Source organism: Erythranthe guttata, chromosome 12, assembly GCF_056151865.1.
Source record: "Erythranthe guttata isolate IM_541 chromosome 12, IM_541, whole genome shotgun sequence".
Taxonomy (NCBI): Eukaryota; Viridiplantae; Streptophyta; class Magnoliopsida; order Lamiales; family Phrymaceae; genus Erythranthe; species Erythranthe guttata.
Window position 1 is genome coordinate 17,396,600 of NC_142544.1, and position 24,897 is coordinate 17,421,496.

General features: G+C 39.5%; 4 protein-coding genes across 6 annotated transcripts; 3 read left to right on the forward strand and 1 right to left on the reverse strand.

Moving 5' to 3' along the window:
* The first annotated feature begins 1,375 nt into the window (after window positions 1–1,375).
* On the forward strand, window positions 1,376–7,383 carry LOC105967631 (AMP deaminase). Of its 3 annotated transcripts, none has more exons than XM_088826003.1 (20): window positions 1,386–1,522; window positions 1,666–1,967; window positions 2,165–2,316; window positions 2,933–3,146; window positions 3,304–3,479; window positions 3,575–3,626; window positions 3,718–3,845; window positions 3,925–4,104; window positions 4,242–4,309; window positions 4,398–4,540; window positions 5,059–5,120; window positions 5,362–5,475; window positions 5,594–5,734; window positions 5,851–6,003; window positions 6,118–6,171; window positions 6,238–6,348; window positions 6,444–6,617; window positions 6,692–6,772; window positions 6,878–6,976; window positions 7,094–7,383. In XM_088826003.1, the coding sequence occupies exons 3-20, from the start codon at window positions 2,200–2,202 to the stop codon at window positions 7,160–7,162; spliced, it is 2,136 nt and encodes a 711-aa protein (XP_088682129.1). In that variant the 5' UTR covers window positions 1,386–1,522; window positions 1,666–1,967; window positions 2,165–2,199; the 3' UTR covers window positions 7,163–7,383. The 3 variants fall into 3 exon arrangements, with proteins under 3 accessions (XP_012847696.2, XP_088682129.1, XP_088682130.1); XM_088826004.1 differs by having other exon boundaries at window positions 1,406–1,512; XM_012992242.2 differs by having other exon boundaries at window positions 1,376–1,967.
* A 112-nt stretch (window positions 7,384–7,495) lies between these two features.
* Window positions 7,496–13,410, forward strand: LOC105967611 (uncharacterized). Its single transcript, XM_012992217.2, has 4 exons — window positions 7,496–8,415; window positions 9,856–10,055; window positions 12,648–12,722; window positions 12,849–13,410. The coding sequence occupies exons 1-4, from the start codon at window positions 7,713–7,715 to the stop codon at window positions 13,131–13,133; spliced, it is 1,263 nt and encodes a 420-aa protein (XP_012847671.2). The 5' UTR covers window positions 7,496–7,712; the 3' UTR covers window positions 13,134–13,410.
* Window positions 13,411–14,746: 1,336 nt separating this feature from the next.
* LOC105967644 (thioredoxin H2) lies at window positions 14,747–15,547 on the forward strand. The gene is made up of 3 exons (XM_012992256.2): window positions 14,747–14,959; window positions 15,068–15,190; window positions 15,348–15,547. The coding sequence occupies exons 1-3, from the start codon at window positions 14,810–14,812 to the stop codon at window positions 15,477–15,479; spliced, it is 405 nt and encodes a 134-aa protein (XP_012847710.1). The 5' UTR covers window positions 14,747–14,809; the 3' UTR covers window positions 15,480–15,547.
* A 48-nt stretch (window positions 15,548–15,595) lies between these two features.
* On the reverse strand, window positions 15,596–18,064 carry LOC105967643 (uncharacterized). The gene is made up of 2 exons (XM_012992255.2): window positions 17,106–18,064; window positions 15,596–16,373 (listed from the first exon to the last, which is right to left on the reverse strand). Exons 1-2 carry the CDS (start codon window positions 17,606–17,608, stop codon window positions 15,926–15,928), a joined length of 951 nt encoding a protein of 316 aa, XP_012847709.2. The 5' UTR covers window positions 17,609–18,064; the 3' UTR covers window positions 15,596–15,925.
* Window positions 18,065–24,897: the final 6,833 nt, after the last annotated feature.

Genomic DNA, 24,897 nt, shown 5'->3' on the forward strand with positions numbered 1-24,897 from the left:
TGTTGTGGCGATGTATTGTGCCACGGCTTCAGTGGCCGCACGAGCTGAAGCCTCCGCAATCATGTGTTGGAGGGCCTCTTCGGTTATCTGAACCGTTCGAGGAGCGGCGAGTGGTGGATCAGGTAGTGGAGGATCGGCGAGTGGTGGGTCCCGAGGGGGATTAACCTGAACCTCGCGAGGTGGATCTGGAGCACGTGGAGGAGGTGGCAAGCCAGAGCCTCCGCGAATTGGGAGGTTGTTAGCTGTGTCATTCTCTCTCTGAGTGGATGACTCAGGAGCATCTTGCAAGCTACGTGATCTGGTATGCATTCCCACAGACGGCGCCATTATGATGATGCTAAAAATAGATCACCTCAAGTAGTTGAGATCGAAGGAGCTGGGAGAGCAAAGTGGATCACTGCTCACGTGCTAGATGGTCCTGAGATACCTGCGAAGAGAGAACACATGAACTAGGCCGGGGGTTGATCCGGCGGAAACCCCTCCGACGCTCAAGTCAGACGTCCGGATCGTGGAAATAGTTGAGAGAATACAAATTATCGTATTACTCAAATAATAGGGCCTACCTTTAATGAAAGAATTATCACGTTATTTATACCTTGTCAATTGGTTTGTGACTAATTTGTTGGGCCAAACCTTATTTGAAGGTAATTGGGCTTTCGTAATAGTATTCTTCTAGATCGGGCTCGTGGCCCAGTATGTAGAGAAATAGTAGGCTAATTGGGCTGGCCCAATTAGGTATATCATATATATATATATATATATATATATATATATATATATATTCTTTTTGAAAACTATCGAATCCAGAAAATAAACCTGCAAGTATTGATTTTTTGGATGGTTGGTCGACATTTGCAGATCGATTTTGTGGGTAAGTTTTCGACATGCGATTTTTTTTTATAACAAAAAATAGACATCTTGGTGTTGAATTCTTGCTTTTTTTTTTCGACACTAAGATATCGATATTTGACTATTTTCCTTTTTATTTTCTTTTGGCAATATATCGACACGCAAAATATCACATCCTTTAACAATTGGGCTTGAGGCCCAATTGGCATGGCTTAGGTCAATACATGACTGAGACGATTGAGTTATTTAATGGGCCCTATTTATAATGCTCATTTTGTCGAGCTAGCCCATTAGGAACAATTTTTCTTATGTATTTATTTCAAAAAAAAAAAAAAAAATTGGCTAAACGTATTTTAAATATTTAATTTAAAGAGTTTATAATCTATGCTGATATTTTGATGAGTTTATAAACTTCAAATATACTATAAATTAGATAAAATATTAGTTTATTATGAGAACTATTTTTTAATTTATTTTTTAAATATGAAGAAGTATTATTAATTACTTAAATATTTGCTTTTATTATATATCCATTTGTCACCAAAATTGAAAAGAAGTGATAAGAAAATCAATTTATAGGCAAAAATTGCCTCCATATAAAACCCCTGACTAAAACCTCCGCTTACGTCTCTCTCACACACAGTAAACACACACACACACAATGTATCCACCTGCGCCACCATCCTCGGCGGTTTCGCCGATTCAGCTGGCGGTGGCGGCGCTGTTCGGCGCCTCCGTAATGGCCATATCCGCATTCTACATCCACAAGCGCAGCGTCGATCAAGTCCTCGACCGCCTTCTTAACCTACGCCGCAGCCGCCGCCACCGCCAACTCCCCGACGACGAAGAACTCGAATTCTCGGATTATAATGAAAATGCGGAGACTGATAATAACGTTTCTATATGGAGAAGTAATAATAAGTTGTCAGGTTCATTTGACGATCGTATTGAGGATAGTGGTGGTGGTGTTTCATCTTCTATCCCCGCCGCGAGTTTTCCGAAGAGCAAGCGATCTGTGGAAGCTGGTATCGCTTCGTCTTCGGCGAATTCGGATTCATTGGACAATATTCATTTGATTTCTTCTGATTTACCACCAGTTCGGATTGATCAAAGGGACGGTATGCAATTTTCTCCCTATTTTTTCCCCCAACTGTGCATATTGTTTCGTAAGCATCTCTGTAATTGGCCTTTTCCTGATGCTGTGTTGAATTAGAGTGCTTGGATTTTCTGTTCCTATGGTTTTGGTTTGCTCTTATGCGATTTATTAGACTTAATTTGTAGATTCAGTTGTTTTATGTAAATTTACTATTTGCAGGGGAAGAGAAGCATGCCAGCCATTCTGGTACAACTATGCGGGTTGGATCAGCTGGTAGGCTTGCTACCCCGAGATCAGCAGGTAGTTATGCATTTGACAGCGCAGGGGATTCGGATGATGAAGGAACTGAACTTGAAGCTGAAGACGACCAGGTATTATCGTATAAAAATTGGAAATGTGAAATTGATCCCATAGTTCATTTATGTATAATTTTCAATTATTTCCAATTTCACAAGTATACGAGAATACATAGCCATTGAAAATGAAGTTTTCGTATGATTCGAGGGAGGTGGGTGTTGCATATGTAATGATAATTGCATTCAAAAGGTACTTCTAGAAAATAACATGGGAAGTACGTGCCACTTCCATTGACTCATTAACCTGCTTTGCGAATAGCATGAATCTGTAAGCATATTATTGATACTAATGATATAATCTCTTGAACAAGAAGGTCATTTTCTAATTTACATCACCTGTTCTCCTTGACGACTTAGCGCTTTTCATTGGTAGCTTGAATCTATACGCACACTGGTAAATATTAGAGGTCTACCAGACCAATCATGGCTATACTGATTTACACAACTCGTTCATTTTAGCCGAACCTGGTTTTTGATCTATATAATGAATTATAAACTTTTATGCTGGCATTCCATCCCCTGTCTGTCATATTTCTCATGTATCGATGTTTCTTTTCTTTCTTTTCGCTTTTAGTTCAGTTATATTTGTTCATTAGTGTTGCCCATCAGCGTGTTTCTGTGATTTTTGCAGGATATGAATCTAACTACTCAAGATCAGCACATTATTTCAGCACAGGCTGAAAATGGGAATTATATGCATGTTCAAGAACCTGAAGTGACAGTGTATGAAGCAAAGTCTAATACAGATCATGCTGATAGAAAAGCAGATAGAGATTCCACAAGCATTCTGTCTAATAACTACGTTAATAGCAACAGTATTTTGCCACCGATAGCTACATTGCAAGGTATTTCACCTTCTTTTTCCTCAAAGATTTTGGACGATCTGTTGCCTATTTGCCTTCATGATACTTCTTCATTTTTACCCTGTATGCTTGTCCTCTACCGTGGTGACGTGTGTGTTACTAGGTTCTATATCTGATGCTCTTCGAAATATGTAATCAGAGTCGGTGAGTGCTGAAGAACAAGAAGTGCTGAAGATGATTCATGACTGTTTAGATTTGAGGGATAAGTACATCTTCAGGGAAAATGTTGCTCCGTGGACAAAAACTGTTGAAAAATCTGATTTAGCAGAGGTCAAGAAAGATCCATTTTACTTTGCCCCCACTGAAGCATCTTCCGTGAGTTGTCCTTCATTCCTCAATTGCATTCAGAAGCTGTCAAGTCATTTATTAAATGTCAGCTAATTTATCTGGTTTATTCTGATTGTAAGCAGCATTTCTTCAGAATGGAAGATGGTGTAGTGCGTGTTTATGGGAGTGAAGGGGGTAAGCTTTCAGGAGGCTAGTCTTAGACAAAATACATGTGCATAGATCTTTCTTTTCTATGATTTTCACAAATTTTTTTTGAATATTTTAGATACTGAAGAACTTTTTCCTGTTGCGAGTTCGACGACGTTTTTCACTGACATGCATCATCTCCTTAAAGTGGTTTCCATTGGAAATGTTCGCTCTACATGTCACCACCGATTACGGTTTCTTGAAGAAGTAATATCCTTAATACCAATCTTTTGTATTCATATTCTGTCATTTATGTGGATCAGTAGTAAATTTTATCCGATTACAGAAATTTCGTCTTCATTTGTTGATGAATGCGGATAGGGAGTTTGTAGCTCAGAAAAGCGCACCTCATCGTGATTTCTACAATATAAGAAAAGTCGACACTCATGTGCATCATTCTGCTTGCATGAACCAAAAGCATCTTGTCCGGTTTATCAAGTCGAAGTTGAGAAAAGAACCAGATGAGGTATTAATCATAAAATGGTTTTACTCAGTGAGGCTCTATGTCTTCAACTGCTGTTGACATGAGTAAGTCATACGTGTAGTTTTGGTAAGTTCCTTCCTTTGATAATCTTATATCATGCTATATTTAATCTGTTGCAGGTGGTTATATACCGTGATGGACAGTATCTTACATTGAAAGAAGTGTTTGACAGCTTGGACTTAACAGGGTTTGCACTGCCCTTTTATTCATTCAATATTTTCTCCCAAGGTTTTAGCTTTTCATAATTGTTGTTTTTGTGGGCGCTCAAAATGCAGATATGATCTTAATGTTGATTTATTGGATGTGCACGCTGACAAGAGTACCTTTCATCGATTTGATAAATTCAATCTCAAGTATAATCCTTGTGGACAGAGTAGGCTTAGAGAAATATTTCTGAAACAAGACAATCTTATTCAAGGTATGTTGATAAGGAATAATGTGAACACGTGGAACTAATTGATTTTAAGTGATTTCTTGACAATATCTGATGATTATATGGCAAACTTGTTGGAAATAGTAATTAGCTGAAAATATTGTTCTCCTTTGTCTACGCCTATGCGACACATATGGGGACTGTAAATCTTCTGAAGATATGTTTTGGTGCCTGATGTTTTTAGCTACTTTATTGAAGTTGTCATCTCGAGTGTGTGTAATTTGATTCATATGATGAAATGATGACATATGACACTGTAAAACCTGTCACCTTGATGCTACATTTTGTTGTATACATCAGCACTTTCAGTAAGAATTCAATTGAAGTAATGAATTGTTAGAAGTCATTTTATAAAATGGCACAAATGAAATGATCTCAGTGCTTCTTCTTTCTATGATTCCTTACTTTGAGAAAAAAATGTTAATGTCTATAAACATTAACTAAATGTTAGGAAATGCTTAGAATTCTAACATTGATGCAATGAAAATGTATTCTCTTACCAGGGCGTTTCCTGGCCGAAGTGACAAAGCAAGTTTTGTTAGACCTGGAAGCAAGTAAATACCAGGTATTTTTTACTTGTATGCTTTTGTCAGTCTATGATATCATTGATATGTCTATTTTTATCAATGATGAGAGTGGTAATGGGGCCATTTTGTTCTCTAGCCAAATGTTACATAAAATAAGGTGGTCCCTTTCAAGTTCTAAAAGAGCCTGTTTGAATAATGATGACTGTTGATCTCATGTTACTTAACATAAGTTACTGTGGTGTAATTCCAGAGGTTCTAATTTGACCTTGCTCCTTTCAGCTGGCCGAGTACCGAATTTCAATTTACGGGAGGAAACAAAGTGAATGGGATCAGCTTGCAAGTTGGTTTGTAAACAACGAAATTTACAGTGAAAATGCTGTTTGGTTGATTCAGGTAACGGTGAAAATTTACAATGAAATCGAATATCTATTTTGGCATGTTGGATTTTCTGAAGATTTATTCTGCTCTTCCGATTAGTAATACAATCAAGTTTCATGGTTGAAATATGCAGTTGCCAAGATTATACAACATCTACAGGAGTATGGGAACAGTAACATCGTTTCAGAATATACTAGACAACATCTTCATTCCACTTTTTGAAGTCACAGTGGATCCAAATTCCCACCCTCAGCTGCATGTTTTCTTATTGCAGGTGTGCTTCGTATTCGATTACCTATAATAAATGCTTCTTAAATGATTGTCCTTCTGTACTTAATCTGCTTCATAATTATTCGCTCCAAATTACTAAAATTGTTTTTCCGTATGCAGGTTGTAGGCTTTGACTTAGTCGATGATGAAAGTAAACCCGAGAGGCGTCCAACAAAACACATGCCCACTCCATCCGAATGGACGAACGCATTCAACCCTGCCTTTTCTTACTATGCTTATTATTGCTATGCAAACTTATATACACTAAACAAGGTTAATCTTTCTTACTATGCTTATTACTGCTATGCTTGTGTGTCAATTCAAAATTTGCCGCCTAAATTTACTTCAATTTTTGTTAATTGTTATTTTCTCCTTATTTTCTACCAGCTCCGTGAATCAAAAGGATTACCAACGATCAGATTTCGGCCCCATTGTGGAGAGGTTGTATTCTGATTCAACACATCTTATATTTTTTTTCCAGAATGCTTCTAAAACTATGTAATGCAGGCGGGCGATGTTGACCATTTAGCTGCTGGGTTCCTTCTATGTCATAATATATCGCATGGAATAAATTTGCGCAAATCTCCAGTCTTGCAGTATCTATACTACCTCGCTCAGGTTTGTTCATCAGTTTGATTTTGCCTCATCACCTTGCTAAAAAAAATTATGTGTTATGAAATTAATGAAAACCGTCAACTGATTCGAATATTCAGATTGGTTTAGCGATGTCACCACTGAGCAACAACTCGCTCTTCCTGGATTACCATCGGAACCCATTCCCAATGTTCTTCCAGCGTGGCTTGAATGTCTCCTTATCGACCGACGATCCCTTACAAATCCATTTAACTAAGGAACCCCTCGTCGAAGAATACAGTGTAGCTGCAAAGGTTCGTTTCATTCTGTTTTCCTCCATTCTTCATGATCAATATATATAACTTGGGCTAATTTTTTCGTCGATCAGGTATGGAAGCTTAGTTCGTGTGACCTTTGTGAAATAGCTAGAAACTCCGTCTATCAGTCTGGTTTCACTCATGCTGCAAAGGTTAGAATCTTGAAAACAACAATTTTCCCATAGCCTCTCGGGTTTACTTAAATAAACTTGAAAATAGTTTAGTGGTAACAAGAAACGTTTGGATTGTTTTCGTAGTTGCACTGGCTTGGAGACGAGTATTTTTACAGAGGGCCTAGAGGAAATGATATACACAAGAGTAATGTGCCAAATACCCGAATTTCCTTCCGACACGAGGTAACCAATCTCTTTCTTCCTTCTTCATCTTCACCGTACGAATACATGATTGAAAAATTGTAGTTTACGTTCTTACAGAAAACTATTTGAGATTATTCTGCTTCCATTTATTTGCAGACATGGATGGCGGAGATGCAATTCGTCTATGCTGGAAAAGCCAGAGTTCCCGAGGAGGTCGACCACTAATAGATCATTTTCGGGGGGAAAAAAAAACTAGATACATTTTTTATTTATTTATAATTTTTACAGTTAAATTGTTGCTCTTAATTCATGAAATGAATTTTGTCCATTAACCAAAAATTTGAGTTAATTTTGCTGAATAATTGAGTGATGTAGAACCATTCCACATTGCATAAGATCCAACTCCTTTTCTTTGCTCATATATAATATATTTTCCACTGGAAAAATCTATTCCCAGATATTCTGATTTTTTTTCATTTGTAGTATGATGACGTCATTAATATGTCATCATGACGACATTTTTTTTTAATATATATAAAGGTTTTCACCGGTGCAAATGCAAATCAAATATTAACAAAAATAAAATAATAAAAATAAATCATTTTTAGTAGGTCCCACCTGGGTCCCACACCCGACCCGCTGTCTGCTTTCTTTCTCCCAAAGCCGTTTCTGCTGCTTCAGAAAACCCGTCCACCCCCAAAATTCCCATCATCGGCGGCCTAAACCCTTGCACCTCCGTCTGATTATACATCCGTACTCCAACCAATTACCACAAATGGCGGCGGCGGCGGCGGCGTTCTCTTCATCCGATATCATAACTGAAGGCCCCGTCCTTAATCTAATCAACAAGCGCCTCCGCGCCTTGCGCAAAAAGATGAACCGCATATCGCAAATGGAGGAGTCTCTCTCCCAAGGCAAAGCCCTCAATAAAGAGCAGGAGGAAACATTGCGATCCAAATCATCCGTTCTCGCCGGCATAGACGAGCTTGAAAAACTCCGCCAGCCCCTCTCGGAAGCCGTGAATCAGGAAATTCAGCTGGCGTTGGAGAAAAATAAGCAACGTTCGGAAACCCTAGCCGATGAGAGGTCGGACGACGAGGAGGATGGAACCGTGGAGCCTAATGCCGGTGGGGAGAAGAACGACGGCGTTTCGGCTCTTTCCGATCTGCTTAGTTTGTTGTACTTTGGAAGCATTTTTGATGTGCAGACTTTAATGAGCGCACACGACAACCTGTTGACGAGGACGCATGAGAGGAACTGCTGCCTCACATACGATTACGTCACCGATGATGATGCTGCGGGCGATCCTTTGAGAGATTGGGACTTGGATTTGATTGCGATGATGGGGGGTCTCTTGATTTCGCGGCCGGTGAATTCGTGCCTGTCGCATAAGGATGCGTTGCAAAAGTGTGTGGAACATGCGAAGCTATGGCTTGCGAATTCGGAGCAGCCCATCGAGCCCGATTCGGATATCACTTGTATGAAATTTCGCCATTGCTCTCTAGAATTCCACTTTTTGGTCTTTGAATGTGTTGGGTTTGATATTTCTGCTCTTTTGCTGGTCATATGTGCGTATGGTGTAGTAAATTTTAGTTTTCTTGAAGTCATTTTTCTTGTTCGTTGAAGAAATTGCTTGCTTAAGGGGGAGTAGTAGTCTGATTAATTAACTTTTTGGGTGATTATACGATTAAATCATCTTTGGTGCATATGATGGTGATATAACATCCATGGCTGTGCTAGTATGTATGTGTTTATATCAATTCATAGTATGAGTTGGGATACATGATTTGGTGGTTTTTGTATTAATGTCAGTATGAACACTATAGAAGCTTTTGTCTGTAGAGAATGCGTCGGGAATTATGTTTGTGTACCTAGGTAAAGTACTAGTTTACGTTGTTGATGTGGTCTATGGAGCTACGATCAGGGGCGGATCCATGCTAAGCCTAGAGAGAGCTAACCCTGGCCCAACTAGTTTTTTTTACTTTGACAGTCTCATGCCTCAATAGCTCAATTAGTCCACCTAACTCATCTTACATAGTTAATTTATATTAAATTTCTCAAATCCATTATAGAATACATAGTGTAACATTTAAAAGGACCATATCCCATTAAACTCACAAATAACCAAAGAAGTCAATATTTTCCAAGATTTAAAAAAAAAAATCAAGTTTACAAAAAAAGAATTAAAGAGAAAAACATTACGATCAAACCCTCTTCTATTTTCTCCCATTTTCTGACAAATAGCTTCACCCACCTCTTGCACTATGAACCCCTCCCTTTACGTTTCAAAATAGTAGCAATATAGTAGCTTTTCTGGCTAGAGAATGTGTTGGAAAATTGTGTGTAATGAGGCAAAGTACTAGTTTGTATTGTCGATGTGATCTGTCGAACTGGATGTGAATCTGTATAAGGCAACACTGTTCCAACTTATTTGTGTATTTATATGGGTTTTTATGTGTGATGCAAACCTAAAAATGACAGTTTGCAATTGGTAATTTTTTATGATGACTGAGTAATATTGCGTCCTCTTTTCATTATTGAATACCTGAATAGGCCAAGAATTGTCCTACTTTATAATAGTGTACTTTCACATTGTTCTTTGCTTTATCAACATTCTTATAACTGTAACCTGTGGTTTATTTTTAGGAATATAATTTATTAATGTAACTCCGTCTAAAATAGGACATATAATGCTAGGGGAAATGTTTTTATCAATGCTAATTATATAAATGTAGGTTACTATGGTAATGGTTTTTCTTTTCTTTTTGTGAAGTTTTGTTGGCTGGAAGGCAATTTTATTAAGTGTGAAATATCTTTTAAGAACTTTGAAGTTTGAAAAGGTTGTTTTCATAATGTTTTTCAAAATGTTGAATTTTCTTCTATTCCGTATCGTTTTCTACTAATGGGGGCCATTTTAGATGCCTGGTTGAGAGAGAAGCTAAATAGAATCATGGCTTCGGACTACTACACAACTATACCAGAGATAAGGGCTCCTGTTGAAGTGGCTACAGCTGGTGGCAATTATACTTCATTTCAGCTTCCGGTGCATGAACCTGTGCTTCCTCAACTCGATTCGACTGTCTCAGTGGAAAATTCAACTACAGAGTATGACCAAGAGGTAAAAATAACATTTTATTGGAATTAAATTTGTTCTTGCAGCTTATATTTTGTGCGTGACTTTGCCAAGAGTACAGTATTTCTTCCTCTTTCGTTTTTTTATAGACAATTTTCTGATGATGAATACTTATCTGCAACCATGTTGGCTGATCTTTACGTGAAATAGGATGGGGATTACTCATTTTCCGATGTTAATTTAATAGGTCATTTGGCGAAGCAGATGGTTCTAACTCACCCTCAACCGTGCTGTGCGACTATGCTTTCGGAAGCTTTTTGATGTTATAGACTGATAAAGTTCTAACTTATGAGCATTTTAGACACTTGATCATATTATTAACTTTTACTTTATTTTTCTTATTTTTTGTTGCTCCTTTTGCGTCTCTGATTGACTGCTTGACGCTCTATCTCAAGAACTGTTGATGTCCTTTATCTCTGCTAGTTAGGTAGAGTTCAACCCTCAATTATCTCATCTAGGACTATAGTTCAATTTAGCGAATCTGTGCAATAGAATGGGGATGTGTTATAGGCCTATTTAAAGCCATTTTACAAAATAATCTTTTTCGTGCCATGAAAAATATAATAATCTTAACAAAAGTTATAATAAAAATCACGAATCATGTGGGCTACGGCCACTGTGCCTGGGTTCTACTATATACTGTGACATGTGTCTGAGTGGAGATACTTTTAGCATACTAGCAGATACTTTTAGCATGCTAGCGGATTTTAGTGATCTCCTGATTTATGCAGAAAAGGTAACGACCATACAATTATGGAATAGTATCTCCGTTCTTTATAGGGACACGTGATACACAGTGTTTAACACAAAGATACTATAAGTGAAAAAGAATGTCTCTTTTGGCATCCTATATTTGTACTATCATGCTGGTGTTCCATCTGTACTGTCGGAAAATAGAGAGTAGAGAAAACACAGTCGAGGGAGAAAAAAATCGATTGTAAATATAAGTCGTTGAGTATACAAAATGACTAGTGTAAAATATTTGGTGCTATTTATGTTACATACACATCTGATTTTCTTTTTAATTCGTTGTTTTTGAAGTTTAAAAACGTTTCTTAAAAGATCAATTTTATTTGCTTCAAATATTTGTGATACTGTGTTCCATGCCGTATTTCTTCTTCGCTCTTTTGTTTTTAACCACCATTTCAGTTACTACTTTATATCCTGAATATCATTTACTCCTGCTTAGGAGTAACTCAATATTTTGAGTACAAAGCCCAAATCCACTCATTAAAGTGGTGTATCATGTTTTCATACTTTTGTTTTTGAAATTTCTCTTTTTTAAAACATTTTTTTGGGGAACGGGGGAGGGAGGGTTATACGTAATCTCAGCATGCAATGCATTTATCTCTGCGGATCATGTAATTAATACAAAATACTTATTCTATAACAAATGAGAACTTGTGCCGAGTATATGGCCGTGGATAACAATCAAATCATAGCGATCCTCTTGAATTTATGCAGAAAAAAGGGAAGGGCAAATTATCGATGGAAAATGTTTGCACTCAGCTGCATCTCATTTATAGATAGACATGAAGGCCAAGTTAAATACGGTGATGCTTGAATTGGTAGAGAATGGCACCGATTCATTGAGGTTAACTCGCAAGGGTCTTTACACTATTTGGTAGAACTTACCTAAGGAGCCAATTCCCATTAACCCCTTAGTCGGAACGTGAGAATCTGCTTTCCCCGTGAGCAATTGAGTAGTTCTCCACCAGTCGATGGGTTTAGGACTGCGACTTCCGTGCCAATTATTTTCTCTAGGTTAAGAAATACACTTTGTCGACTTTCCTTGTGAACATTGTTCAGCCTACCGGAGCTTGTTCACCTTTAGAGACTTTATGTTGTTATTATTTTTTTCTTTTTCATAACATTTTTTTGGAAGGGATAAGTTAGGCGTGTAAGTTATCTGAGCATGATTTGTTTCGACCAGTGTATTTAATGGAATTAATATGAAATACTGATTTGGTTGTCGAGTGAGGAGTTGTGCACGAGGATAAGCTCAGTTAGTTACACTATCGAAGGTTAGGGTACAGTAGAAGATATTGAATTTCATACAAAAGAACATTTACTCACCTTACTCTTTTGGCTGTATCTTATTTTCGTAGCAAACAATGAAGTTCTGGAAGTTCTTTATATTACCGAATTTCCAAAAATGGTCTTCTGCATTAATTCGTGCTTTTATTTTCGGTTTTAGAGTTACAAGTTCTTTAATCTTTGGTATTGCCTGGTAGTTCTCCAACATTCATCTTCCCCTTATTATTCTGCTAAGCATCGTCATAGCTTTATCTTAAACATTTGCATAGAGAAGGCTTTGTTCTGCATATAAAACATTTGGATTTGCTTTGTCAAAATACATAATAACCATACAAGTTCATCATTTGTTCCTTCCGATGTTTGCTTTTCTCAATTTATCCATTAGTTATCAAATACTAGTTCTAAAATTGTTCATTTATATCTTATGATTATGCCATGATATATTTAGTATATACCCGTTTTGGCTACATAATTCTGAATATCATTTTGTTTTTTTTATTCATCTTCAAGTTTACAATTGTATTACATTTTCTCTTTCAGGAAGAAGAATCAGAGAATTCTGATGACAACGATATTGACAATCAAGAAGCTCGCCCGTTTGAAGAACTTAAACAGGTTGTATTTATTTTTGTCGTCTTAAATGAACAATGGTCATACAAAGATTTAAAAAAATATCCTCTTTAATCTCTTTTATATGCTACGAGTAGTTATCCCAAGTATATCTGTTCGTTTTGTTTGTAGGAAGGATCAGAGGTAGAAAGTGTATCAGAACCCCAGGCTCAGGGAATACCTGATACACAAGTAGATGAAAACTCGAGGAATATGGACCTAAATGTACAACAACATTCCAATCGGGGGCCATATCATAATTACAGAGGTGGTCGTGGCATAAGGATTTATGAACAGTCTGGTAATTATTACCAAAGGAACAACAACTACAGAGGCAGAGGTGGCAGGGGTATGACTGGTAATTACAATCTCGATGTGCCAGCTAGTCTCGATGACCGCGTTCAGCATCTGTCTTAAAAGGAGGTAATTTTTCGAGTCTTGTTTTGTATTTAAACGAATGGGAAAGTACAACAATCATTAGAAGGTGATGAAATCGCGTTGAACTGGAGATTGATTTTTTTTGTTCTTCGTGTCTTAGATTTATATTTACGTGCACTTGTGTTGTTTAGTTGGTTTGCGTGTAGAATTTGATCGACTAGGCCAGGTGATCTTAGAGGCGTCGAGTTTATTAGGGCATGGAATAACGTTGTATGTAAACGTTTCAACTTTGTTATGTAATTACTTGTACACTAAATATCAATCTTGTTTTTGGCAACCAATTAAAACATACACCATTGTTAGCATTCAGTATCAGTTGGGCTGAATGTGTAAAAGTGATTTAGTTGGTGGAGTAAGACGAGTGTGGCGTTTAACGATCCGAATTCAATGCACCTTGCCGAAATTGTACGTTGCTTGTTTAGTTGAGCTTATGCTTTGCTTAGTGATTAAGTGAATATTAATTGGGGAATCTTTATCCTGTAATAAAGAACGATAATTAATTTCGAAATGCACAGAAATCCCGAACGATCTCGATAAATTAACCAGTTTTAATCTCATTGGTTGGATGTGACAACCGATAATTATTTTGCGGTTAACAATTAATTAAAGAATGATCCTCACTAACGACGAGCGTAATTAGTATATTATTGTTAATTATTATTATTATTTGTTAACAGGACATTATTCCTAAACCTTTTTTACCTTTTGTAAAGCCAACAGCTGTTTTGATCCTAGAAATCGAATGTCAATGCAATTGCAAGACAACCTAACCAACTAAGATATTATTTAGATCTGAAATTAAATTTCAAACTTGGTGAGAAGTTGGAATCGAACCTCCGACCTAAAAGTTGTCAGCGCGACTATCATAAAATATCCATTTGTTCGGCTAAAACTCGAAAGAATCCATAATGAACCGACTTTTGTGCGTGAACGATGGTGCTCAAAACCGGGACCATTCCAAGAAAATGCTCTTCCTTTGCTGTCACACACACACAAGCACACACACACCGTCAAACAATTAATTTAAAAAAAAAAAAGTGTAATTTTCGACGTGGAATCTCGTTGTTTTCAGACTATAGGCGAATGCAACACAACTTCTGCCCCAAAGGGTAATAATTGGTCGTGGCAACTTGTTTTAGTTACATAGTACAGTTGGTCACCATCGTTTTCGTGTCCAAAGGAATGTGAACTATATTCCAGATAATGATCGATCTGTACGTAATAATAATACGCCGAGCTTAATTCTGTTAAGGGAGAAAAACTTATTCTTGTCCAGCTTATCAGATAAAGGCGTGTTCGTTCCATACATCTTCGGCGTGTTGTTGCATGAGAAAAATGAGAACCCCGAAAAACACGAGATTAGTTACTTAACATTTGATGACGTTCTAAAATAATGTAACGGTGTGTTAATGCTAATTATTCTTTAGCAATAAGAGTACTAAATTAGTACCAAATCTTTCCATATTTAACATCAGCGGTCGACATAATAAGCGGTCCCAACGAGAACATATTCTGCAGTGTAGTGTGTAATAAAAAAAGACAGCTAAAGAAAGAATAGCTGCTACAATCAACCATTATAAAAAGCACCTTATAAGCGATATTTATATTCGAAAGACTCATCAACGAGAGAAGACGAAGGAAAAAAAATAAAAAAAATGGGGGCCAATGTTTCGACAGTTTACGAGACCAATGGAGCGACGAACACCATTGAACGACAACCGTACAAGAAAAATCAGGTTATTGCAGTTCACTCCTCGTCAAACTGGAGAGTCCATTTCGAAGCCTCCAAGCAAACTTCAAAACTGGTAAAGTGTTGTTGCATACGCTTTAATTCATCTCACCATTTTGTTTTTTTTTTTCAATCTCGACTTTTGGGGGTTATATTTTTACTAACAATTTCTTATTTGTCGAAGATTGTCATCGACTTCACAGCTTCTTGGTGCGGGCCATGTCAGTTCATTCTGCCGTCTGTCAATGAGTTTGCTGAGAAATACGGAGATGTCGACTTCATCAAGATTGATGTTGATGAGTTACATGTATGTATATACACTCTTTTTTTTTCTTTTTTTATAAATATTTTTTTGTAAGTAATGAAAATTGAGAATGAATATATACACTCTTTTTTTTTTCTTTTTTTATAAATATTTTTTTGTAAGTAATGAAAATTGAGAATGAATATATATATATGAACAGGATGTGGCACAAGAATTTGGAGTACAGGCCATGCCAACTTTCATACTGATGAAGGGAGGGAAAGAAGTAGACAAAGTTGTAGGGGCAAAAAGGGAAGATCTCCAAAAGAAGATTGAGAAACACAGATTCTGATATATATGTATACATATATATATCAATAAATAAATTAATTAATAAAATAAAACTATGTTTATGTTCTAGTCCTAAAGAAGATTTTGCAATAAATATCAAAAAACTTGACCAGAAGCTGAAAGATAAAAATCATCTCTTCCAACAAACAATACAAGATTAAATAAGATCCACTTCCCTCAATGAACAAGAGGGGGGCATTATTGTATTTTACAGATTCGACATAGCAAAAGCCAAACGGTTGTCTTCGACAGCCGATATGGCTGTGTGCTAAGTTAGACCTAAATACTTCTAAACATTGCCCGAAAAAAAAAAAAAACCGAAAAAGAGAAGCCCTCAACAAGGTCTTTTCTTTGGCTACTATTCACAATTCTGAATAAGTCAGGTTATATATATACACTTACGGCAGCAAATTTGTAACCATTCGACCGAAGAATCAAATCGAACAGTTATCCAGTTGTCCTGCCCAAAACCCTTCTCAAATCGGACTTTTGATCGGTAGAAAGCCTCGAAGGGAACTTAACGTCGAACTTAATCCTCAGCTTCCCATTTTTACCAGGCTCTTTCGAAATCGGCATTCCCTCATTTTCAATCACGACTTCTTGACCAGGTTTGACTATGTCCGATAACGTAACAGGCAGATCTCGACCGTCCAAGGTTGTTATGCTGAGAGTTTTGCCTGTGAGAGCATCTAAAAGGGATATTCTCTGGTTGATGATTAGATCGTTTCCGTCTCGTTTGAAAACCTTGTGGGGCTTTTCGTCAATAACGAAGATTAGGTCACCGGGAGCAGCACCGGTTTCGTGGTTACCTTTCTCCGGGAATGTGATCTTTGTACCCTTTTTCCAACCGGGTTTTATGTGTATCGACAAGACCTCTTCGACTGTACCGGGTTTACTGCAAGAACCATTTTTTAATTAGATATCACATACACAAAATTAATTCTCGTTCAAAAAATTTCCGTTTACCAATCCAGTGATGGCAACGAAGACTCGTTCAATGAACCCAATTCAAATCAGAAAAGGTTAACAGCAACATTATTCAATCCACGGAAAACGGCATTCGAAATTAACGAATCCGATTTCTGAAACGATTTCACGGAATCCAAAATGAAAATGAAAAGAATCATTCATAAACATGAAATTAAACAATCGGAACAGCTTACGAAGACACATATACGTAATAGTTTCATCGTACGATAGCAACGAGACGCAACTACGTAAATTCCCTGCTACCATAATAGGAACTTTATAAAAAAACCGACGAACATAAATAACAAGGATTCCATTAGTAGCACGTCTTAACTTTAAATGAAACGACCCGACTATAATCGGCAATGTTCCAAGTGATAGATACACATACGTGCATAATTTAATCGAAACGTGCGGCAAAATCTCTTTTCCATATACGCATACAGATATAAAGCCACTCAAATTTCGATGCTGATCCAGAATACCATTTCTCAATCTATTCACATCCCTAACACATCGACACCCAACCGAGATCGCCTCAAATCGCAACCGTACATAAATTCAATTCGATTACTAATCAATCTGAAAATTCGATTAAAACAAAATATAGTCAACGAACAAATCAAATCACATAATTAAAAGTCCAAAATGTACCTACCCAGATTCATCAAGAACGATTCTTGATATCTGCATCTTCCTCCTCGAACCCTTGTACAATTCCTCCAGTGTACACGGCAGCTTATTCTCCATAGCCGCCGCCTTCTTCAACCTCCCACCGCCGCCGCCGCCGGCGGAAATCTTCCCTTTCCCAACATCATCAAACCCACCGAAAAACTCCTGGAAAATATCGTCAGCATCCCTCGGACTAAACCTGAAGCCATTGCCGCCGCCCACTCCGGCATCCCTATCAGTGGAATTCGGCGCCGGGAAACCGGAAATCAGACCTTCCTCGCCGTACGAATCGTAGATCTGCCGCTTATGCGGATCGCTCAACACATCGTAGGCCTCGCTAATCTGCTTGAATTTGGCCTCGGCTTCCTTGGTGTTGACAGCATTCTTGTCGGGGTGCCATTTCATCGCCAATCTCTTGTAGGATTTCTTCACAGCATCTTCAGATGCATTTCTCGAAACTTTCAGTATGTTGTAGTAATCAACGCCCATTTTGAATCTCCTTCCTGACAAACAACAGAAAAACAAAGGGGGAAAGAGAGAGAAAAAAAAAAGTAAAAGGTTTCTCCTTTTCTTCCTTGCTTTCTGTGCACTAAACCTTTGCTTCCGCACAAAAAAAAATTGAAAAAAAAAAAGAAAGAAATGGGAGTTGTATAACGTGTGTGAGTAATGGAGGAGTGCTTCTATGGGGTTCTAGAAGGTTGCGAGAAGTGGGTGTTGTTCGTCAACGTTGGAGTTTCCGGAAGGCGCACGCTAGCGGAGTGGCGGGTGTTGCGCTAAGGTACGCGGTTGTAGCGATATTTTTTAAGGGAAAAAATGACAGGCGTCTCTCTCTCTCTCTCTCTCTCTCTCTCTCTTTGTGAGAAAAGTGGCTGATGAAGGGCGTGAAATCCTAGGGCGTGTTTGGGAATGTTTTTTTTTTTTTTTTTTTTTAATATCTCGAGAAACAAAAAAACACAAATATTTATTATATATATATAGTTAATTTCATAAATTTTCAGCAATTTTTACAAGTTCATTACCATATTTAATTAATAAAATACAATACATGTTCAAAATTTCATCACCCAATTTTTTAGATGTTCACAATTACATATTCATAAATTTATTCCACACGATGTCGTAAACTGCGTGGTATTTTGTGGCGTCTGAATTAATTAAGATGCATTTGATGGTTAGTGATGGGGCCCATTTGAAGATAATGGGTTTACATCATGTGGGCCTATTTCTTGTAGGCCCATTAACAGGGATCTATTTGGGCCCATTAACAAATTGTTGGTTTTTTGGGTCGTCGACAATATTTGCTATAAGATTTGATTGAAACCAAACTATATTATTTGATGATTTTATATATATTTCTAACATTTTCTTTTTCTTTTTTTAGTTTTTTTTTCTTTTTTTTTTCTTTTTCAAATTTGATATGTTTAGTATACATCAAATGACTACAAATAGCTATAATCGGCTATAATCATTTATGGCCTGACCAATTATGAACATACACCAATATCGCACGCACACAAATAATATACAAATAATATTCATCTGCATTAACAACAAAATTCACAATTTAAATATATATATATATATATATATATATATATATATATATATATATATATATATATATATATATATATATATATATATATATATATATATATGATGATGCTAAATACTTAGCTCACCTAGGGTGGTGTAGAAAATGAACTGGGAGAGCAAAGCAGATCAGTAGCTTGACAACTTGATGATCCTGAGGTACCTGCGATCATAGAACACATGAACTAAGCCGGGGGTTGATCCGGCGGAAACCCCTCCGACGCTCAAGTCAGACGTGCTGATCATAGAAATAGTCCAGAGAATACGTATTGTAGTATTGCTCAGTTAATAGGACGTACCTTAATAAAATGAGTAAAACCTCTATTTATATGTCGTTTATTGGGTTGGGTTTGCTTTGTTGGGCCCAAGCCTTACTTGAAGGTGTTTGGGCACTGGTCTTCGATATTGGGCTCGTAGCCCAGTAGGTAAAGAAATTGTAGGCCCATTGGGTTGGCCCAATTAGGCATATCATTAAGCCCCCCACTCTCGAGTCGATGTGGGGGCCATGTTGTGATGGGTCTCAGATCGTGTCGAGAGTAAAAATTGTAGAAGTCGATCGTTGGCGTGTGGCCTAATGGTATGCGAAAACGCGTTGGAGCGTGTGTCGGAGGGGTGTGAATGCGCGTTGGCGCATAGCGCGACAAAGTTGCCGCGATATAAGTTAATTGAGTCATCGGTTTTGTCCCGCGACGATGTAGTAGCGAACTATCTCCTCGTGGGAGTTGTCTCGTCGCGGGGTAATAGTGTTGATCGAGTTATCTCCTCGTGGGAGTTGTCTCACGATAATGTAGTAGCACGGATCAATTAATCTCCTTGTGGGAGTTGTCTCTGGGGTAATAGAATTGATCGAGTTATCTCCTCGTGGGAGTTGTCTCGCGATAATGAAGTAGCACGGAGCTAGTATTCTCCTCGTGGGAGTTGTTTTTTATCGACATTGTCAATGTTTTGACGCGTTGCTTGTATGTGTTTACATATAGCCTTGTGCGTGACGTACTTGAAGAGGGATCAGGCTCTCAAGATTTTTTATTTTTATTTTTTTTTTTTTTTTTATGGGGATCGTGCCCCTTGTTAGACCTCGTGGGTCGTAAGTATGTTTGGACCGTGGCCACGTTTTAATGAAGGATCCATCGAAAACAAGTAGATAAATTTGAGTAATCAAGCTGGCCAGGCTATATAGATTCTCATAATATCTCTAAGTGTTTCTAGGGTTGTAATCGTGCTAACTTGAGCTTGCGATTACATAGTGAGTTTCGGGCGAGTTGTCTCCTCATGGGAGTTGTCTCGCAGCGAAGTTGTAGAATCATTGGATGACGCACGACTGACGAGTGTGCGGATTGATGTCGCTCTGAGCGATTTCTCTCCTCGTGGGAGTTGTCTCGCATCGAGTCTTATTATCGAGTGAGGTGGTTGCACGTGGGAGTTGCCTTGAAACGGATTTGTAGTGTTGAGCGAGTTGGCTCCTCGTGGGAGTTATTTCGCTGAGGGTTCGTAGTACCGAGCGAGTTGGCTCCTCGTGGGAGTTGTCTCGCTGCGGGTTCGTAGTACCGAGCGAGTTGGCTCCTTGTGGGAGTTGTCTCGCTGCGGGTTGTAGGACGGAGCGAGTTATCTCCTCGTGAGAGTTGTCTCGCAACGAGTGTGTAGGGCCGAGCGAGTTTGTTCCTCGTGGGAGTTATCTCGCTATGGCGTTGAGACCCGAGGGAGTTGGCTACTCGTGGGAGTTGCCTCGCGACGGGTTATAGGACAGAGCGAGTATTCTCCTCGTGGGAGTTAACTCGCTATGGTTTCGTAGACCCGAGGGAGTTGGCTCCTCGTGGGAGTTACCTCGCAACGGGTTATAGGACGGAGCGAGTGGTCTCCTCGTGGGAGTTAGCTCGCTATGGTTATGAGACCCGAGGGAGTTGGCTCCTCGTGGGAGTTATCTCGCTGCGGGTGGTAGTACATAGCGAATTGGCTTCTCGTGAGAGTTGCCTTGCAACGAATTTGTAGTGCCGAGCGAGTTGGCTCCTCGTGAGAGTTGTCTCGCTGCGGGTCGTAGGATGGAGCGAGTGGTCTCCTCGTAGGAGTTATCTCGCTGTGGGTTCGTAGACCCGAGGGAGTTGGCTCCTCGTGGGAGTTGTCTCGCAAGCCCCCCACTCTCAAGACGATGTGGGAGCCAAGTCGAAAGGGGTACCGGATCGTATTGAGAGTAGATCGGTGCTGTAGTCTTGCGTTAATCTTAAGCATGGCGTGGAGAAATAATAATATTTTTTTTTGTTATTTTCCATTTGATAGCGAACGCAATTTGGTAGGTGCGTTAAAGAGCTCGCGCAATTTGGTGGAGCGCGTTGAAATTCTCGTGCAATTTGGTGAAGCGAGTCAAAATCTACGCGCAATTTCGTGGAGGGCGGTGAAAGTTCCGGGCGATTTAATGGGAGTGCGCAGTCCAAGCGCGCTTTGGGAAGCGCGCGCACGTGCGCGCGGTCTAACTATTTCTTTTTTTTTTTTTTTTTTTGTGGTCTGCTGACGCGCGCGCGCGTCAGCGCGTGTAAGACACGCGCGCGTGCTGTGCACGCGCGCCGCCGCCCCCTCTTTTTTTTTTTTTTTTTTTTTTTTTTTGCTAGCGCGTGCAGTGCACGCGCGCGCGTCCGGCGCGTGTACGCCACGCGCGCGTGCTGTGCACGCGCGCCTCCTGCCCTTTTTTTTTTTTTTTTTTTTTTTTTTTGGAGCCGCGCGCGCGCGGCTTGGCTCGGCTCGCGCGCGCGGCTCGGCTGCAGCTCCTCCTTTTTCTTGTTATTTTTTCTTTCTTCTTCTATTTTTTTCTTTCTTCTTCTATTTTTTTCTTCTTCTTTTTTCTTCTTCTCTTTTTTCATCTTCTTCTTTTTTCTTCTTCTTCGTTTTTTTTTTTTTTATTTGGTTGATATTCACCCCCTTGGGGATGTTCTATTTTTTGTGTAGGGAGATTATCCTCGTTCCTTGAGATGGGATGTGCGCCCCCTTGGGGATGTTCTATTTTTTGAGTAGGGAGATTATCCTCGTTTCTTGAGATGAGATGTGTACCCCCTTGGGAATGTTCTATTTTTTGAGTAGGGAGATTCTACTCATCTCTTGAGATGTGATGTGAACCCACTTAGGGTTGAAAGGTAAGGGTCATGCCCAACCTTAGGATGGGGATAATTGCCCCTTTAGGATGAGGCGTTCGAGACCTATGGTCTGAGGTGGATGCGTACGGTTGTGCCATTGGTTCGCGCGTGCGCGTCAGACCCTTTTTGAAGTAGGGACGTGAAACACTTGATGGGATGTGAAACCCCTTGGGGTTGAAAGGTAAGTGGATGTACCACCCTTGAGATGAGATGCCCAACTTTAGGATGGGATAGCCCCCATTTAGGATGAGGCGATCACGAACCACTGGGGTGAGATGCCCCACCTTGGCGATATATGGTGCCACTGATTCAGTGGCAGCACGAGTTGAATCTTCCGTGATCATACGCTGAAGGTCTTCTTCGGTTATCTGAACCGTTCGAGAAGTAAGTAGAAATTGATCATGTTGAGGAGCCATTTGACCTCACGAGGAGGAGCGTTGGCTCCTGCTATGACGAATGAAATGTTTTGGGGGCGATGTGAACCCCCAGGGAGTCGATAACCCTTGGCGAACGAAATATTTTGGGAGTAGATATAAGCCCCCAGGGAGTCGATAACCCTTGGCGAACGAAATATTTTGGGGGCGATGTAAGCCCCCAGGGAGTCGATAACCCTTGGCGAGCGAAATATTTTGGGGGCGATGTAAGTCCCCAGGGAGTCGATAACCCTTGGCGAGCGAAATATTTTGGGGGCGATGTAAGCCCCCAGGGAGTCGATAACCCTTGGCGAGCGAAATATTTTGGGGGCGATGTAAGCCCCCAGGGAGTCGATAACCCTTGGCGAGCGAAATATTTTGGGAGCAGATATAAGCCCCCAGGGAGTCGATAACCCTTGGCGAGCGAAATATTTTGGGGGCAGATGTAATCCCCCAGGGAGTCGATGGCGGTGGTGCCATAGGTGGCTCCACATGTGGAGCAGGTGCTGGTATCACGTTGGGAGCATTTGCTCCCATCGTGGCGATATATTGGGTCTCGGCCTCTGTGGCAGCGCGAGTTGAAGCTTCTGCTATCATGCGTTGAAGCGCATCCTCGGTTATTTGAACCATTCGAGGAGCATGGAGTGGTGGATCGGCGAGTGGTGGGTCCCGAGGAGGGATCACCTGAACCTCGCGAGGCGGATCCATGGGATGTGGGGGAGGTGGCAAGCCAGAGCCTCCACAAGGTGGGAGGTCGTTAGCTGTGTCATTTTCTCTCCGAGCAGACGCCTCAGGAGGATCTTGTTGGCTACGTGATCTGGTTTGCATCGTTCCCACAGACGGCGCCAAAATGATGATGCTAAATACTTAGCTCACCTAGGGTGGTGTAGAAAATGAACTGGGAGAGCAAAGCAGATCAGTAGCTTGACAACTTGATGATCCTGAGGTACCTGCGATCATAGAACACATGAACTAAGCCGGGGGTTGATCCGGCGGAAACCCCTCCGACGCTCAAGTCAGACGTGCTGATCATAGAAATAGTCCAGAGAATACGTATTGTAGTATTGCTCAGTTAATAGGACGTACCTTAATAAAATGAGTAAAACCTCTATTTATATGTCGTTTATTGGGTTGGGTTTGCTTTGTTGGGCCCAAGCCTTACTTGAAGGTGTTTGGGCACTGGTCTTCGATATTGGGCTCGTAGCCCAGTAGGTAAAGAAATTGTAGGCCCATTGGGTTGGCCCAATTAGGCATATCAATATATATAACCAACAAATACAGATTCGAAACACAATTATATACATCTGTTAATATTACAATATTTTACTATGCATAAATATAAGGGTTAATATGCCATAAGTCCCTCAAAGGAAACCTAATTTGAACTAAATGACAAACTCAAATTCAATTTTTTAATTAAATCATTAGTTTGAAATAATATATAAGCCACATCCCTAATTTTTTTTCATCCCTATCTTACTCTTATACCCTAAATCTTATAAACCTAGACATTCACGTTCAATTAAAATTTATTTATCTTCTTTTTGGTTTTTTTCTCTCCCACACGTTCTCCATCTCTCACAATTTCTCTGATCTCATTTTTTTCTCTCATCTCTATATTTCTCTTGTTCCCAGTGGTTGCACGAAGGCAGGAGCAGGGGCGGTTGATCTCTGTGATGGAGGCGGCGGCGGCGGTTGGATGCGATGACAAGAGCAGGTGAAGGCGGCGCCGCGGCGGGCCGCCGGTGGGGACGGCAGCCGATGGAGGCGGTGGCCGGTGGAGGCGGCGGCGGCGGCTGGATGCGACGACGACAGCCGGTGAAAGCGGCGCCGCGGCGGGCGGCCGGTGGGGACGGCAGCCGATGGACGCGGTGGCCGGTGGAGGCGGCGACGGCGGGTGAGGGCTGTGCGGGCGGGGACTGTGAATATGGTTGAGGTGTTATGGAAAGTATATTTTTGACTAATCAATTGGATCTTATTTCCTTGTGTTTTGAAAGATTTTTGCTTGATTTGGGTTCAAATGTCAAATTTAGGTTTTCCCAACGTTTGTAAGTGAATACAATCGCGGCGGCTGCGAGCGTGGGTTGCTAGGGTTGGCGGCGACTAGGAGTTTTTGGTGGTTAGAGTTTGGTAGTAAAGCATAGTACACTATAGTATACTATACTACACCGTAGTATACCATAGTACACCACTACACTATAGTATACTACAGTACATCGTAATATACCATAGTATACTACAGAAAAATTGGAAATATGTAAATTGAAATAAAAAAAAATAAAAAAATGCATGTCTTTTTTTTTTTTTTTTTTTATTATTATTCTCAATATTGTATTATGTATATTATGTAGAAAAAAAGAAAAAATAAAGAATTTTTTTATAATAGTATATAAAATGCTAAAATGAATAAAGAAAAAAACGAAGATAAAACGGACATTCTGAAGAAAAAAAATATTAGATTGAAATATGAAAATATTAAATGTATAATAAATAAAATGATAAATGCAGTATGGAATTTACTTAATGAATATTTCGAATTTGTGAGTGCAGGGGTATTTTTGGAATGAATTTTATAAAGGATATGAAGCAAATGTTTAGTTAGATTTGTTATTTAGTTCAAATAAGTTTTGTCACCAGAGACCTATATCCTAGG